A 14,853-nucleotide genomic window follows, 5' to 3' on the forward strand; every position below is an offset into this window, starting at 1 on the left:
GCCCAGTGGGTGTCGCCGGCCCCGGCCCTGCCCGTGTCCCTCGGCGGAGGCAGCTCTGACTGCTCGTCCTTGTCCTCCCGGGGCGCCGGGCTCGGGACGTGCCCTGGCTGAGCCCCGGGGACAGGCGGTAGGAGCCTCAGCTCCCTCTCGGCCCCCTTTCCGTTCCCGTAGGAGATGCTGCCGTGTCCCGTGCTCTGACACTCCACACTGCGCTGTTCGCCTGGACGTCTAGCAGCAGAACCCCAGACTGGGCTTTTCTGTCAGTTCTGCGGTCCCGAAGCTGCCGTATTTCTAGGCAGACGGAGTCTAGGGTTGATGTCCTCGGCTAAGGAAGGAAATAAGCTCAGTACTTCAGTTCCGATTGCTTGTTCATTTGCTGCAAAGCTGCCTCGTCTTAGCGATGTCCCAAAACCTGATACATGCCTGCAAAGGGTGTTTTTTCTATACACTGAGCTATATAGGTGGTAGATCTTTTCTCTTTTGTTAGCAGGGAAGTTTATGCTCTGCCACGGTTCCCCGCTTTCCTTATGTATAGGCAACAGAAGTGAGCAAGTGAACACGTTATAAGACAATATTGTCAGGCTTGCAGGTCATGGTTTTGACTCTAACCTTCTGCATGTACAAGCCATATGGGAAGGGAATGTTAGTCACAATCCAGGAGCTGTTCCCGTGCTTAAGAAGGTGCTGCCCAAAATATTTGTTTGAAGTAATCTAGTGCCTACAGCACTGGTTTATCTCCACCCTAGAATCCTGAACTCTGCCAAGTGACGTTAGTGCCCGAGTCCCCGTTTTCTTTCACCTTTTATTTGACTGAAATTTTCTATGACTATTTGCCCTGAAAGCTGTGGGGCACAGGGAATTTCAGCATGTTTTAACAAATGCCTTAGTAGACACTATGCCAGTCAAGCTTCCCACTGCTGCTGTTCTTTCTTGTGGTCCTTGCATCTTCATGATGCTTTCAGTGCCTCTTATGATCTTGTCATTCTTGTTTTTACAAGGATCGGTGTTTCTGCAGCTGAATTCTGTTCCTATTTTTGCTGGAGTTTTACTCTTTTGGGGCATTTGTTTTGAGTGGGGTGATTTGTTTAAAAAAATCAAAACCTTCAAGATAAATTGGGAGTTACTGATTATGAAACTTGTAGGGCTGTCAAATTTCTTGATAGAGTGAGTTTTAAATATGTTTTTGTGGAGATCAAAGAAGTATAACCCACTTCCTTCTTCCTAAATGTCTTCCTGTTTCACCTGTACCAGATAGGTTTAAGCTTGGAATAATTTGAGATCTGACCTTTCTGTAGTCAAAGGCTAAATTATTTTTATTACAGTTCTTGCCTGAAACTACTGACTGTAAAAGAGTCCTGGTTTTCAGACAGCCTCTGACATCTGTTAGTGTCTGTTGCCATGACTCGTTTACGTTAGTGGCCCAGAGTTACATCCACACTTCAAAAAGCTGGTAGTGTGGTAGTTGTCAAGGAATAAGCTTGAGCTTTTACAGTTTGCAAGAAACAGTGAAGTAAATTGATACTGTAGCTGAAAATTGTTTCTGCCCAGGAAGGCACTGAAGAAACTGGATGTAATATAGTCCAGAGCACTTGTTTTAGTTAGTAGGCTGGTGAGGCTTAATAGAGCTGTAAAAAATGTACTGCGAATTCAACTGTGTTTTTAAACAGGGAGAAAAGAGCAAGATTACCCCTAAATAAAGCTCTTTGTGAAGAGAGAAACTTAGGTGTTTAGTTTTTGAGCTGGAGTGTTTTCCTTTGTGGGAATGACACCAGTCTTTTTCCTCCCACAGACCCTTTTGCTGATGCAACAAAGGGTGACGACTTACTCCCGGCGGGGACTGAGGATTACATTCATATAAGGATCCAGCAACGAAACGGGAGAAAGACGCTAACTACAGTCCAAGGAATTGCAGATGATTATGACAAGAAGAAACTTGTGAAAGCTTTCAAAAAGGTGAAGCTGCTGATTTGATTTGATAATAAAGATGTTATGTAGAGGAGTATCATAGCTATTAATAATAAATAACAGAATATTTGTTTTATTTTATTATTGCCAGTGTATATCATCTTCGTGTTCAGCTTGATTCGTTTCCCTGTCAGTGTCTAGTGACAGTGATTTTTGCTGAGAAGTTAAATCAAAGTAAATAAAATATATTCCGAATATTTCATAAAAATTTTGCAGGTACCTGGCTGTGTTAGTGTCAAGAATAAAATCAGTTTAAAGTAGAACTGTTTTTGCATTCTTGCTTCTGTCATAGCAGAGTTGCTACTGAAAATAGAGATCTTGAGTTTCACCAGGATGAAAATACTTATTTGAAAATAGCCTGGAGCTGAAAGTCTGGATCTTATTACTTTGTTTTCCATTCTTGTAATGAGTGTTGGCCAATTCCTTCTGCACAGTAGCTAATCCTGTCTTTGCCTGAATTCACCATCAGCAGCTTAGCTTGTGTCTGTTGAATCAGCAGATATATTCCACTTGCTCTCAAAGCCAGTGTAAAATAGATCTAGCCTTTGCCTTGCTTGGCATCACAATAAGCAGCTTCTGTAATAAAATTCTGCTGAAGAGACTTACTGACCAAAATCATAATGTATATTGGATGCCTTACAATATGAATGTTTCTCTCTAGAAATTTGCTTGTAATGGTACTGTGATTGAACATCCTGAGTACGGTGAAGTTATCCAGCTTCAAGGTGACCAGAGGAAGAACATTTGCCAATTCCTCTTGGAGGTGAGGAGCTGCAAATGAATATCTAAACCTCTCTGGAAGTGACAGGTGGCACTAATGTTAATTAACCAGCTAAAGATGCAAGTAAAGTAAAAATTATACTTGCAGAATGAGAGTAAAACTCTAGTAACAATCAGAGCATTGTAGAATGCATTTACCCTGCTACAACATAGCACCTGTTTTTGGCAGTGCAACTTGAGTTCTTAATTTGTAAAATCAACTGTTTGATGCAAACCAGGATTTTGAGATGGAAAACAATATAGACAAGAGGGTCTTTTCCACTAACTTACTGATGCAGATAATGATGTAGAGATATTGCATAGTCAAAGAATAAGTGCCAGGACTACAGAACAAGTGAGATGCCTGATAAGATTTATTTATTTTTTTTTGTGTAGTCAGTTTTGCTTGGCCCAGAAACACTCTGGAAACTAGAAATTTGCTTTATTGAGTATATACTGTGTTGCAGTTTCTTTAATCAAATATAAAATCAAACTTGATATTAGTGTAATATCCTAAGCCTGTAAGCTTCACTGAAATATGTTGCTTTTCTCTTCTAGATTGGCATTGTCAAGGAAGAACAACTGAAAGTTCATGGTTTCTAAAATGCCTGTGCTCTCATGAAGAACCCTGCAGTATTTGGTCTTAGCTAGCTTGGCTCTTCTGTGAAAAATGAATCTTTGCAGTGAATGGACTTCCCTGTTACCTGAACATTTAAAATTCAATTCAGATTTGCATGACTGCATGAAACATATGATGTGTAGACTAGAAACACATAAGAAAACTTCAGTAAGGTGGTAATGAAGACACTTGTAAACTTTAGCACATTTCCAATGGAAATGTTTTAGCCGTGATTGTTCAGTTTACTACTTTCCACCTGACTTAAATGTGTGGGTTGTATTGAAATAGTGTGTGTTGTTGTGTAGAAATAAAAGTTTATTCATGTATTTTCTGGGATATCTGAAATGCTTTAGCTTAAGTTCTAAACTGGCACAGCAGCCTTACTAAAGAATGGCTAAAATGTTTTTGTGGCAAGTGTAGCTCACTGCTCGTTGACTAAACTGGAAAATCTACATGGTGAAGTATTAGCTAATTAGTCAGTAGATTAGCTTCATGTGATCTTATCCTGTAGCTGCAAGACTAGAGCTTTAAAGTATTTTGTGTAGGTGTATCTTAGTAGCAGCATGATAAGACATACATTGTTTGCTGAGTAAGTGACTGGATTGTCTTTAAAATTTGAGCAGTGACTATGAAGTATTAGAGTTAATCATAATAGGACTAAAATAAGCTGAACTTATCCTTAAGGCTGCTATTACTGAGAACATATTAGACATCTCCATCTTACATAGTAATCCCAAAACATTTGAAGGGAGTTCTTGGGATTTTGTACCTCTTCTGTCTCTTGAGTGAAGGTGAGAGATACTGAGTTGGCTTCTGCCATGACTGTGCATTTAATGTTGGCAAGCAGAGTGCTTTAATTAGGTGGTAGTGTTAGCTGAGGAAGTAAACAAGGGGGAAGGCTCCACATGAACCTTTTTTTCTGGTATGAAAAGTATTCCTGTGATTAACAGTTAATACGGAGGGGTTTGTAGTGGAGTTTGGGAGTTACTACAGAAAGTTGATTCAGTCTTACTTTACTAGCAGGCAATTGGTTCACTGTGATCTGAAGTGATAATAAGGTTTGTTCCACCATGCTTTTTATCATTCTGCTTTTAAGACATGTCTCTACAGCATTAAATTACTTCATTTGGAGGATCTTCCTTGTAAGATAGTCATGGAAGTTTTCCCTGAAGCAATTCAAAACATGCTGAGCTGGGAAACCATAAGAGCAGTGGGAAAAGTTAAAAAAATCTTGTATTGTGTATTCTGGAAGGGAAGAGACATTTACTGCTAAGACTTATTAATAAACTTATTTAGAAAAAAAACAACTGATGACTACCAATGTAAACATGAAGAGTAGGCAAAAATATATTACTTAACATCACCTGTGCCTACACTCGGTTTCCTGATCAAACTTGCCTTTGTAAACAGAAATGCTCAATTTTATCTCACTTGAAACTTTTTAAATAAGATTTCAGAATTCCAGTATGAACCTTTATGGCACTAACAGTAACTGGAGGATCATTAGAAAGCACTCATATGACAATTTCTTTCTCTGCCTGGTGTTACAGATCTTAACTGTCCCAGAAAAAGGATGTTCCAGAAGATTGTATACTGTTAAGGTACAACGTGCTCAGGAGGCGGTAGGAAAGCCTGCTACAAAACATTAAATACCAGTACTCAGAATGAAAATCTTAAGTCTTATGCAAGTCTTGTGCATTAAAGGAATAAAATAATTGTACTGCAAGTTTACCTAGTCCCAATTCATAGATGCTAGATAGATTCATAGATGTCCTTTGGGGGTATGTAGCATTCTGTGATTTTAATTTTATCAAATGTTAAAAAACCTGATGTTTTCATGTAAAGCATGTTTTCCTGCCCAAAAGAAAAATAAGCAGTATCTTCTGTATTACATGATTACTTGTGGGTTTTTGAATTGGAGATTAACAAATGATTTGCAGATCTCATGTGTTACTGAGTCAGCCTTCATTTCAGATGGCATTCCATTAACTTACTACATAAGCTTGAGTCATTCCTTCATAGTCATTCTGCTTGGAATAAACAAGAAAATTGTGTGTTTTCTTCCTCCTCATTTAAAAGTCCCTTCTGATAGGAGGAACCTTGCAATTCATAGATGGCTTGCTTTTTATGATCTAGTAGAACTCCCTGTGTTTTGACTTTTGAAGGGCAAAACTAAGTGGAGAGGGAGTAGGAAGTAACACATTTGAAGTTTGAATAACAGATTTGTTGTGGCAACAAAAAATCTTTTTAGAAGGAAAGCACTAACTTGAAGTGTTTTAAACTAGAGCAGTGTCTTAATAAGATTGTAACTACCGTTGTTAGAAGCCAAGTCCCTGCGTGTTCTAGAGAAGAAGCTTCAGCAATTTCGTGGTTTATCCTCTTATGCTGAAAAATACTTTAGGAACAAACTGTTTAAATGACTGTCATGAAAACCTGCATCCATAGGCTGGAGTCTTTTCAACTATTCCAAAATAGGTTTAAAAAATGGTAAAGGAAGTCACCTGTAGTTGTTGAGGCAGTGAAGGGAGCTAACCATAGAAAAAAAAAATACTTAAAACCCATGAGTAGGACTTGAGACTGGCCAAGCTCAGACTGCAAAGAGTGTTGGCTTTTTGTTGGAATATTGTGAAGTCTGTGTCTTTGAGATCTCCAAGATTGCCTTCTTAGTGATATATAGACTTAAACACAAGCTATTGGATGTAGGAACTGCTTTGTCAAATCCACAGCCTCACTGTTCATAGGCTATTGTAGCTGATTATCTCAGCTGATACACTAAAGTAAGGTATTGCATAAATACATTCATGGAATTGTCTGTTCAGAGCCTACATCTGATTAATGCACTTATGAAGATTGAAACTGCCATGTTCCAGATGGTGGTAGCAGTCCTTACTTGTAGACGAAGAGATGTAGTAGTTCTGAGTCTGTAAGTAGAAATTCCTCTTATATGAATTATCAGACCCTTGATCTTCACCTGTGGTCTGCTGCATCTGACTGTGTGTTTCAGAGGTGAGCATAAAGAGCACATCTCTGGGCAGCAGAAGAGCAATGTTTCTCTTCAACTGAAAGAATCTTTGGAAAGAAAGGTGCCTAGATGGTGTGTGTATACTGTTCATTGTGTCAGTGGCTTTGCTTGAACCTTGCTTCCTGCACTATGTTGTTGCACAGCCTAAATGAAAAGGGTTTTGTTTTGGAGAACCTCTTTGAAGGTTCTCAAGAACTTCCTTAAGAGCTTGGCATTTATGGTTCTAAATATATCTAAAGTCATTATAAAATTTTAAATTGTGAAGACTTGTTGAAGCTAAAGTCTGAAATACTTGAAAAAATAGTAATTAAGCAGAGCTCTACGTTTTGTCCTGTTCTTCCATCCTGCTTATAACTAGTATGCAGTTGCCCTAAAGATGCATGGAGAGAGGTGTACCTTGAGTTCCAGTCAACAGTTCTCTTTTTAATCCGTCTGGAAGGCTCTGGTGTTCAGGAGCCATGTGTTACACCTTTTTTATGTGGCTCAGCAGTTCTTACTGTATGATAGTATGTATGAGATTGGTATATAGAGAGTTAAGGACTGGGGGGGCTTTTTCTAGGTTCCTTTTGGACATGCTTGGGGTTAATGGCACTGTTGATGTGTTCAGTGTTGATTTGGTGTCACAGTGTTCCCCTAATTAGTGTGCTCCTGACACTGGGAAATGGAAGTGGTCTTTGAGGGCCATTTGTATTTTAAGTATTTAGAATCTGCCTTCCACCTAAGAATATCCATATATCTATCCTCAGTTGGGAATGTGTCCCCCTATGTGCAGCAAGATGAAGATTACTTTCTGGTTGCAGGACCAGAAGTTCTTAAGATGAATAAGAGGAAGATGACATAGTTGATTTGTGTTTGCTATACTGATGCTTCATGCCTATGTTTCCTGTCTACCTTAACCAAAATCTCAAAAGAGGATTTGTGCTTGGCATGCCTTTCTGACGTTTGCTACGTGCCTGTGACTGATCTCTGTGAACGAGTCCTTACCTGTACTGGAATATTGCTAGAGAGTTGAGACAGCAAAGTCTTTTGAAATAAAATGTACCAGTGTTATGTATGTTTTTCTAAAACCAATGGAATTTCATTATATTATTAAGGAGGATTTTTTTCTGTGCAGAATAGAAGTAGAGTAATTCAATAGTGATGTATGTGATCCTCGTTAATCAGCCTTGATTTCTTCAGAAGTGTTATATTTCCTTTTTTAAATTTCTGCCATAATCTGTACTAACCAATTTAAAGATCTTATGACTTGTGCTGGAATAGCATAGCTCTAAACTATATTGATAGTATTGACCTAAGATCTAAAATATGGATGGAAGAGGGTAATCTAATTTCTTGAATAAGCAAAATGTGCAGCTTTTTAAGATGAAGCCAGTAATGTGTGCTCAAGTTTGGTCTCAGCTATTTTAGAATGTCTTGCACCTGTGAAAGGTAAGAGCACATTTCTGAAATTAATTCATGGTCTGATTGAAAGTAGTTGTCTATGTAATAAATGCTTTTCCCCATTTTAAGACATCTTTGCTATGATGATGCGGCAAAAAACACTGTGATCCAGACTCAGTTCTCCAAATTACGAGTAGCTGAATTCTGCAGCTGTGGTTGTGGTTATAAGTAGACTGGTCATGCTCCTCAGAGACAGGATTTAGCTGTCAGCTGTGTTTGTGGTCCCTCTCACAATTGGAGAGAGAAGCAGTGCTGTTCCTGCAGCACAGATGGACCAGCCTCAGGTATCATGATGGGACAGCTAACCCTGTGGAAGAAGTGCTGCTGCAGCTGTTTTAGTAGCATCTCCCTCAAATGAACTAGAAGGTTGCTCTTTTAGGTAGACCCAGCACATGCCAAATGCTTTGATGTGTAATCAGAGGGTAGTTCTGGTGGTAAGAAAGGTGAAAAATGGTCTATTCTTAAGAGTCCTGCTGGAAAAGTCTACTGAAGGGCAGCCCCTGTTGTACAGGAAGCAGCTTTTAGCAGCTCTCCAACAGATACTTGTGAGATGGGGCTACCTACTGATGAATGATGGGCTACACTTCCGTAAATGCCAGACATGGATGGTATCAACACATTTGTAACACTGGTGAAAAAGGTGGCCCTGTAAACTCAGAGTTGTCAGTATTGGATACTGTCAGTATCTTAGAGTTATACCTGTAACTCAAAACCCAGATATGCATTAGGACTGGAAGATACAGAACAAAAACACTGCCCTTGTTCTTTTAGTAAATAACCTGTAAATTAATGCATGCATTGTTCAAGATAGTTTGTACAAGTGACAATTCAGAACAAAAAAGGTCATTGTATGTAATATTGAAAGAAGAGTATTTTTCCTTCCTTACCTACCTTTCCTTTAGGTAAGATTTTGCAGTGGCATGGAGGAACTGATTGTCCAGTAGTGGTTTTACTTCATTAAAAATACTGTTAACAGTGCTCTGCTTGAAAGTAGCTGGGCTTGGAGTCCTCACCTATTGCTGCCTCGCTTGCCTTGAATACTAAGAAGCTCTTAAGAAGTGCACTGAGGGGAGGGGGCCAAGATTTTGTTTCATTTCTCTTTATGGAAGTCAATTCCAATTCTGGCTTTGGTCACACTAAAACTAGATTGTTGTGCAGTAACACTGTGAAAGATAAAATGGGTTTCATAGAATCATAGAATCTTAGGGGCTGGAAGGGACCTCGAAAGATCATCTAGTCCAACCCCCCCTGCCAGAGCAGGGTCCCTAGAGTACATCACATAGGAAGGCATCCAGGTGGGTTTTGAATGTCTCCAGTGAAGGAGACTCCACAACCTCCCTGGGCAGCCTGTTCCAGTGCTCTGTCACTCTCACAGTAAAAAAAATTTTTTTGATATTCACCTTGAACCTCCTATGCTCCAATTTACACCCATTACCCCTTGTCCTATCACTGGTCATCACTGAGAAAAGCCTAACTCCATCCCCCTGACACTCACCCCTTACATATTTGTAAACATTGATGAGGTCACCCCTCAGTCTCCTTTTCTCCAAGCTAAAGAGACCCAGCTCCCTCAGCCTTTCCTCATAAGGGAGATGTTCCACTCCCTTAATCATCTTTGTAGCTCTGCGCTGGACTCTTTCGAGCAGTTCCCTGTCCTTTTTGAACTGAGGGGCCCAGAACTGGACACAATACTCCAGATGCGGCCTCACCAATGCAGAATAGAGGGGGAGGAGAACCTCTCTTGACCTACTAACCACACCCTTTCTAATGCACCCCAGGATGCCATTGGCCTTCTTGGCCACAAGGGCACATTGCTGGCTCATGGTCATCCTCCTGTCTACCAGGACCCCCAGGTCTCTTTCACCTACACTACTCTCCAGCAGTTCAGCCCCCAACCTGTACTGGGACATGGTGTTGTTCTTCCCCAAATGCAAAACTCTGCACTTCCCCTTGTTGAATTTCATCATGTTTCTCCCCGCCCAACTCTCCAGCCTATCTAAGTCTCTCTGAATGGCAGCACAGCCTTCTGGTGTGTCAGCCACTCCTCCCAGCTTAGTGTCATCAGCAAACTTGCTGAGGGTAGATTCTATACCCTCATCCAGGTCGTTGATGAAGATGTTGAACAACACCGGTCCCAGTACTGACCCCTGTGGGACTCCACTAGTCACACACCTCCAACCAGATTCTGCCCCATTGACTACAACTCTCTGACTCCTTCCTTTCAACCAGTTCTTGATCCACCTCACTACCTGATCACCAAACCCATACTTGATCAACTTATCTACAAGGATGCTGTGGGAGACGGTGTCAAATGCTTTACTGAAATCAAGATACACCACATCTACTGCTCTACCATCATCTATCCACCTAGTAATTTCCTCATAGAAGGCTATGAGGTTAGTCAAACATGATTTACCCTTGATAAAACCATGTTGACTGCTCTTGATGACCCCCATGTCCTTGATGTGCCTAGAGATAGTGACAAGAACAAGTTGTTCCATCACCTTTCCAGGGATGGAGGTGAGGCTGACCGGTCTATAGTTACCTGGGTCCTCCTTCTTGCCCTTTTTGTAGACTGGTGTGACATTTCTGGTCTTTTGTAGACTGGTGTGACATGGGTTTCTGCAGAGGATGAGAGGGAAGGAAGTGGCTTGATTCCAGGTAGAGCAACACAGAGCCCCTCAGGTTGCCTCCACCTGAAGCTAGTCTGAACACAGCAGCATCTGCTGCCATGTGGTTTGCTCTGCACGGGAGCAGCTGTGCAATTTTGAGGTCTTGGCTGTTTCTCTTGGCAGTTCAACCTGATACACAGCTGGATCTAGCAATAAATTCAAAGTACCAGAGCCCTCTTGTCATTGAACGTTATCTGACCACACAGGAATAGACATTGCTGTGTGTCAGTCCCTACAGTTTTTTACTTACTTTTTGTCTGATAAAAGTAGTATTTTGACAGCTTCAGCACAGTGTCCTCTGAACAGGGAAATTGCTGGTAGTCTGCTGTGGAGATTTACAGGGGAAATAACCTCAAACAAGCATTGTGAAGTTCTAGGAATCACCAAGGCCAGCATTCAGAAGACAAGAAGCAAGCATCCGAGGACACGATGTTTTAAAGAAAAGCAAAAGCATACTGTTGCTAGCAGCTGCATGTTGTTGGGTGAAACAGGAATGCAAAGGAAATATGCTTAAAATGGTGTCATACCCCTCCTAGAGCTGTTTCGGGGCTCCTTGAGCTCTCATGCAAAGCAGGTGATGTGTTAGGTGGAAGCGTTCGTGTCTAGGCTGTATTAGCTCTCTCTACTCTGCTCCCCCTCTCCCCAGTCACCTGAATTAGAGGAGAAGATCTCTGATGACCTGTTATTTTCTGGTATCTTAACATCTCATTTTGATTCCAGGTTACTAATATTCACATTGTTAAGGTATGTTTTCAGGAGGAAAGCATTATGAATGCTTGAAAAGGAAAGCTTAGCTGAAACAATCTAATATAAGGCAACAGTGAGAGAATCTTCCAGGCAACTGATTTGGGTGTTGTTCTTCTGCCAAGAAGCTATACAAGTTGAAGACTCTCTTATGTTACCTTTCCTGCCCAGGAGAGTTCTTGCTGTGTTTATTTCAGTGCCTTCAAGGAGTCCAGAGCAGTATGTTCTCCCAGGTCACCATGCAGAAGGCACAGCACGGTGTGTGTGAACTTCTGGAATGCCTGCTGCTCTCCTGAGTGCCGGGAATGCACAACACTGCCCCAGGATGGGCTGCTGGCTCTGGCTGCTGAGCAGTGCTATTGTGGGATGGAAACAGCAGAGGTGACAAAAAACAGAAACAAAAGGTTTGCAATTTCTGCTTTCTGTAGTAGTTTAGTGATCTGGCAAAGTAGCTGCTGGGAGCAAAGCGTTGAGTGGACTTTTTCCCAGTTTCTTTGCAGGTATGTATCAAGAGTAGCTGCCCTGAAGTTAATAGAATTGGACAGGCCATATTTTTGGGATCACGTCTTACAGTGCTGATGCTGACAAAGCATTCACTGACTCTTATTTTTCAATAGTTTAATTGACATTTACTTTTAGACAGAGTTCTTCATGTTCACTGTAAATGGGGTCGCAGTGTTTTCCCGTGTAAGCAAATGTAAATACTTTGGTTTTGAACAAATGAGCCTCTGGTTCATGTATAAGCACTTTTCCAGGTATCTTCTGAGAGTATGTCCCATGTTTCCTCTGCCATCAAAGAGACGTGGTATTTTTGGAGCTTCTCTAAAGGTCCAGGCATGAATTAGAATGGATTATTTTGTTCTCATGAGTCGTGAAGAGTTAGGAAGGAAGTCCTACAGGAGCAGGCCATGCAACACTGAGCTTGAATCTGGCAACAAGGGTGGCTACAGAGTCGTCTAAATGGAGCCACTGTTGCCTCTGCTCTACTGCCTGCATCCATTGGTTTTGTTCTGCCCTGCAGGTAAAGAGCTCCAGGTCAGGGCCCATAGCATTGTCCTGTGCAGGTGAAACACCAACCACAGTGACAAGCTGATTGATGAACAGAGAACTGACTTTCAAATATAATCAGTAACTGAGTCAATGCTCGATAGATACAGTGACATGAGACAACTTGCTGCTGCTTTTGACCCTAAAGAGTTTCTGTCCTCAAGATGACATTTTCTCTTTTCATATGCTTTGTTTTTAGTGATGAAATTACTTCATCTTGCTTGCATTTTTTGTACCAGAGTGAAACTTTATGTCAAACAGTGCCATGTCTCTGTTACCACTTTATTAAATTGATACTAATGCACATGAGCAGAGAAATGGGCCTTGGGGAATATGATGCATCAATCCTGCAAAACATGAGATGCTTTTCCTCTGATCTTCACTGTAATTTTCCTGTCAGCCATTGCCTTATTTAAGGTCTGTAGGGGTTGTGTCTACTGTGTGATTGAAGTTTTATGAATAGTTATCAGGAGATTACAACGAAAGTTTTTTTAAAAATACAAATTCTGCCACGACAAATTATTTTTAAGTTTCTTGGGAGGAGATAGGGGGCTCATGACCTTTTTTTTTTTTTCTAAAGTAATCTGTCTCCTATCAAATCAACCAGTTGTATCAGTTTGAAATATGTTTTAAACAATGCTTATGGCAATGGCCAGGTTGCTATTTCCAGTGTGTATCCCTAGATGTCACTGGAAGACAGTGCTGAAAATAGTGACTGAAGCCAGGGAAAATGTTTAGATGGGGGAATGCAGAGGGGAACATTTTGTAAAATTCCTAGGTGATTGCGGGTATAATGTGTGTGGAACTCTACCCCAAATTTCTTCTGCCTATGAGGGAGAGGATCTGAAATTTCTCCTTGGATGTGCTTCTTCCCTTGAGTGGCTGCACATCATCAATGCCTTGTAACTCAATGTGTGCTCACTGCAGAGCCATGGGCAAGAGATGTGAGGAAAAGTGTGCCAGTGTACCACTTCAGAGGGAGGAAAAGAAATCTACTGGGAGAGGCAGGAGACAACAGCTGAGATCTCCTTATAGGAAAGTCGGTGAATGCCCAGGTGCCAGGGAAAGAAGCAGACCTGCCTAGGAGCATTTCCAGAGTTTCCACCAGCTAGCGCTGCCCCTCCTCTGACAGCCAGCCACTGGGAGGTGAATCAGCAGGATATTATTTGTTTTGGGGGGTTAAGGAGTAATTTTTTATTTTGTTTGTTCACTTACAGATTCAGAGAAGTTACGGTGCTGGGTCTGCTGCTGCAAGGTGAAGGAGAGGGGCTGAGTGCTCATCTGCTGTGGGGTAATGGGAGTGACTGCATGCCAGACCCAGCTGCCTGTAGGAAAGAGTTGTGGGAAGATGTGTTGAAGAAGCCGTTCAAAACCATGGCAGAAGTTAGAGGAGGCCTCTTTATGTTTGTATGGCTGATGGTCCACTTCAGTGCCACCCCAGGCTGACTGGGTCCATGAGGGTATTTGGGTAGATTTGAATATGGATAATGCCTGGGGGCTCATTCCTCTTTGAAGACTGTGAGGGTTGAAAGCAGCCCATTAGAGATGAGCTTCTGAAACACTTACAGCATTTAGGATTTCAGTGGGTATTTTGTTCATAAAAGGAGGCTGAGGCCCATTTTTAACACAGGATCAAAACTTATCTTTTTTTTAAACTGTCACAGAAGAGAAAAATGCTCTGATTTGTTGAGTAGGTGTTGGAAAGTACTTCTAGAACCTTTGCTGAGAAAGGATGAAAGTTGTCACCTTGTGATCTTCCAGAAAGATAGTTCCTTCCTAAGCTAAATTGTACAAAGCATCATTTCTAATTTGGCACTTGATTCAAATTTAATGAGTCAGTAGCAGTAGCAGTCTTTCTCTTGACCTTAGTGGGATTCAGGTGTATAAAGGGAGCCTTGTAAATCCAAATTCTCTGTTTTGTGTATTAGCCTTCCCTTTTATTTGTTGTCATGGGCATCCAGCTGCTGCTGGACCACCTTTGGAAACTGCCAATACTGCTTAAGGACAGGCTCCAGTGAGTCGCTTAGGTGTCTGAGTGCCTATTGATTGCTTTGGGACTGTAGGCACCTAAGTGTATTTTTGTGTTTGACCCAAAACTCTGCTAATCCTCTCCTTGCCTTCCCTTTCATGAAATCAAAAGACTGGAACTTGCTTGCTTGCTTGGGAAGCTTAGAGGTTGCCTAGAAAGGAAGGACATGCAGGCATGTCACTCAATTCTGGAATTTGTTGAATACAAGATACAGAAGCCCAAGCTAAACAGTTTGCAGGTCAGGTAGATTAGAGTGTAATCCTTACTAGTTTCATTCCTGGTATAGATTAAAGCTGTAATACAACTCGACCATTGCACACCCCTGCAAACAAAGACTTCTCATAAGACTTGGGGACCGAGCCCATCAGTCTGGATATCAGTAAGAAGACCATTTGGAATTACATCTATATCAGTTAGCTTGGGTCAGTTTAATGGAAGTACTACCATGTTACTTGTTGGGTGGCCTTAATTTCAGCTAATTTAGCTATCTGAAGATTTTGTGGAAGTTCCCTCTCTTATTGATGGGCAGGTAGGTACTTCAATGCTTCCTAAAACA

At 41.2% G+C, this 14,853-nt stretch overlaps 1 protein-coding gene across 1 annotated transcript in view; it reads left to right on the forward strand.

Moving 5' to 3' along the window:
• The window catches only part of EIF1B (eukaryotic translation initiation factor 1B), a 5,445-nt gene extending 1,513 nt beyond the window's left edge, over positions 1 to 3,932 (forward strand). Inside the window, exons 2-4 of the mRNA XM_009994106.1 lie at positions 1,790 to 1,953; positions 2,627 to 2,728; positions 3,283 to 3,932. Coding sequence (XP_009992408.1) covers positions 1,790 to 1,953; positions 2,627 to 2,728; positions 3,283 to 3,327 — 311 coding nt within the window. The 3' untranslated portion in view covers positions 3,328 to 3,932. The remainder of the gene's footprint in view (positions 1 to 1,789; positions 1,954 to 2,626; positions 2,729 to 3,282) is intronic.
• Positions 3,933 to 14,853: the final 10,921 nt, after the last annotated feature.

The sequence above is a fragment of the Chaetura pelagica genome, unplaced genomic scaffold (genome assembly GCF_000747805.2).
Source record: "Chaetura pelagica isolate M959 unplaced genomic scaffold, ChaPel_1.0 scaffold642, whole genome shotgun sequence".
Taxonomy (NCBI): Eukaryota; Metazoa; Chordata; class Aves; order Apodiformes; family Apodidae; genus Chaetura; species Chaetura pelagica.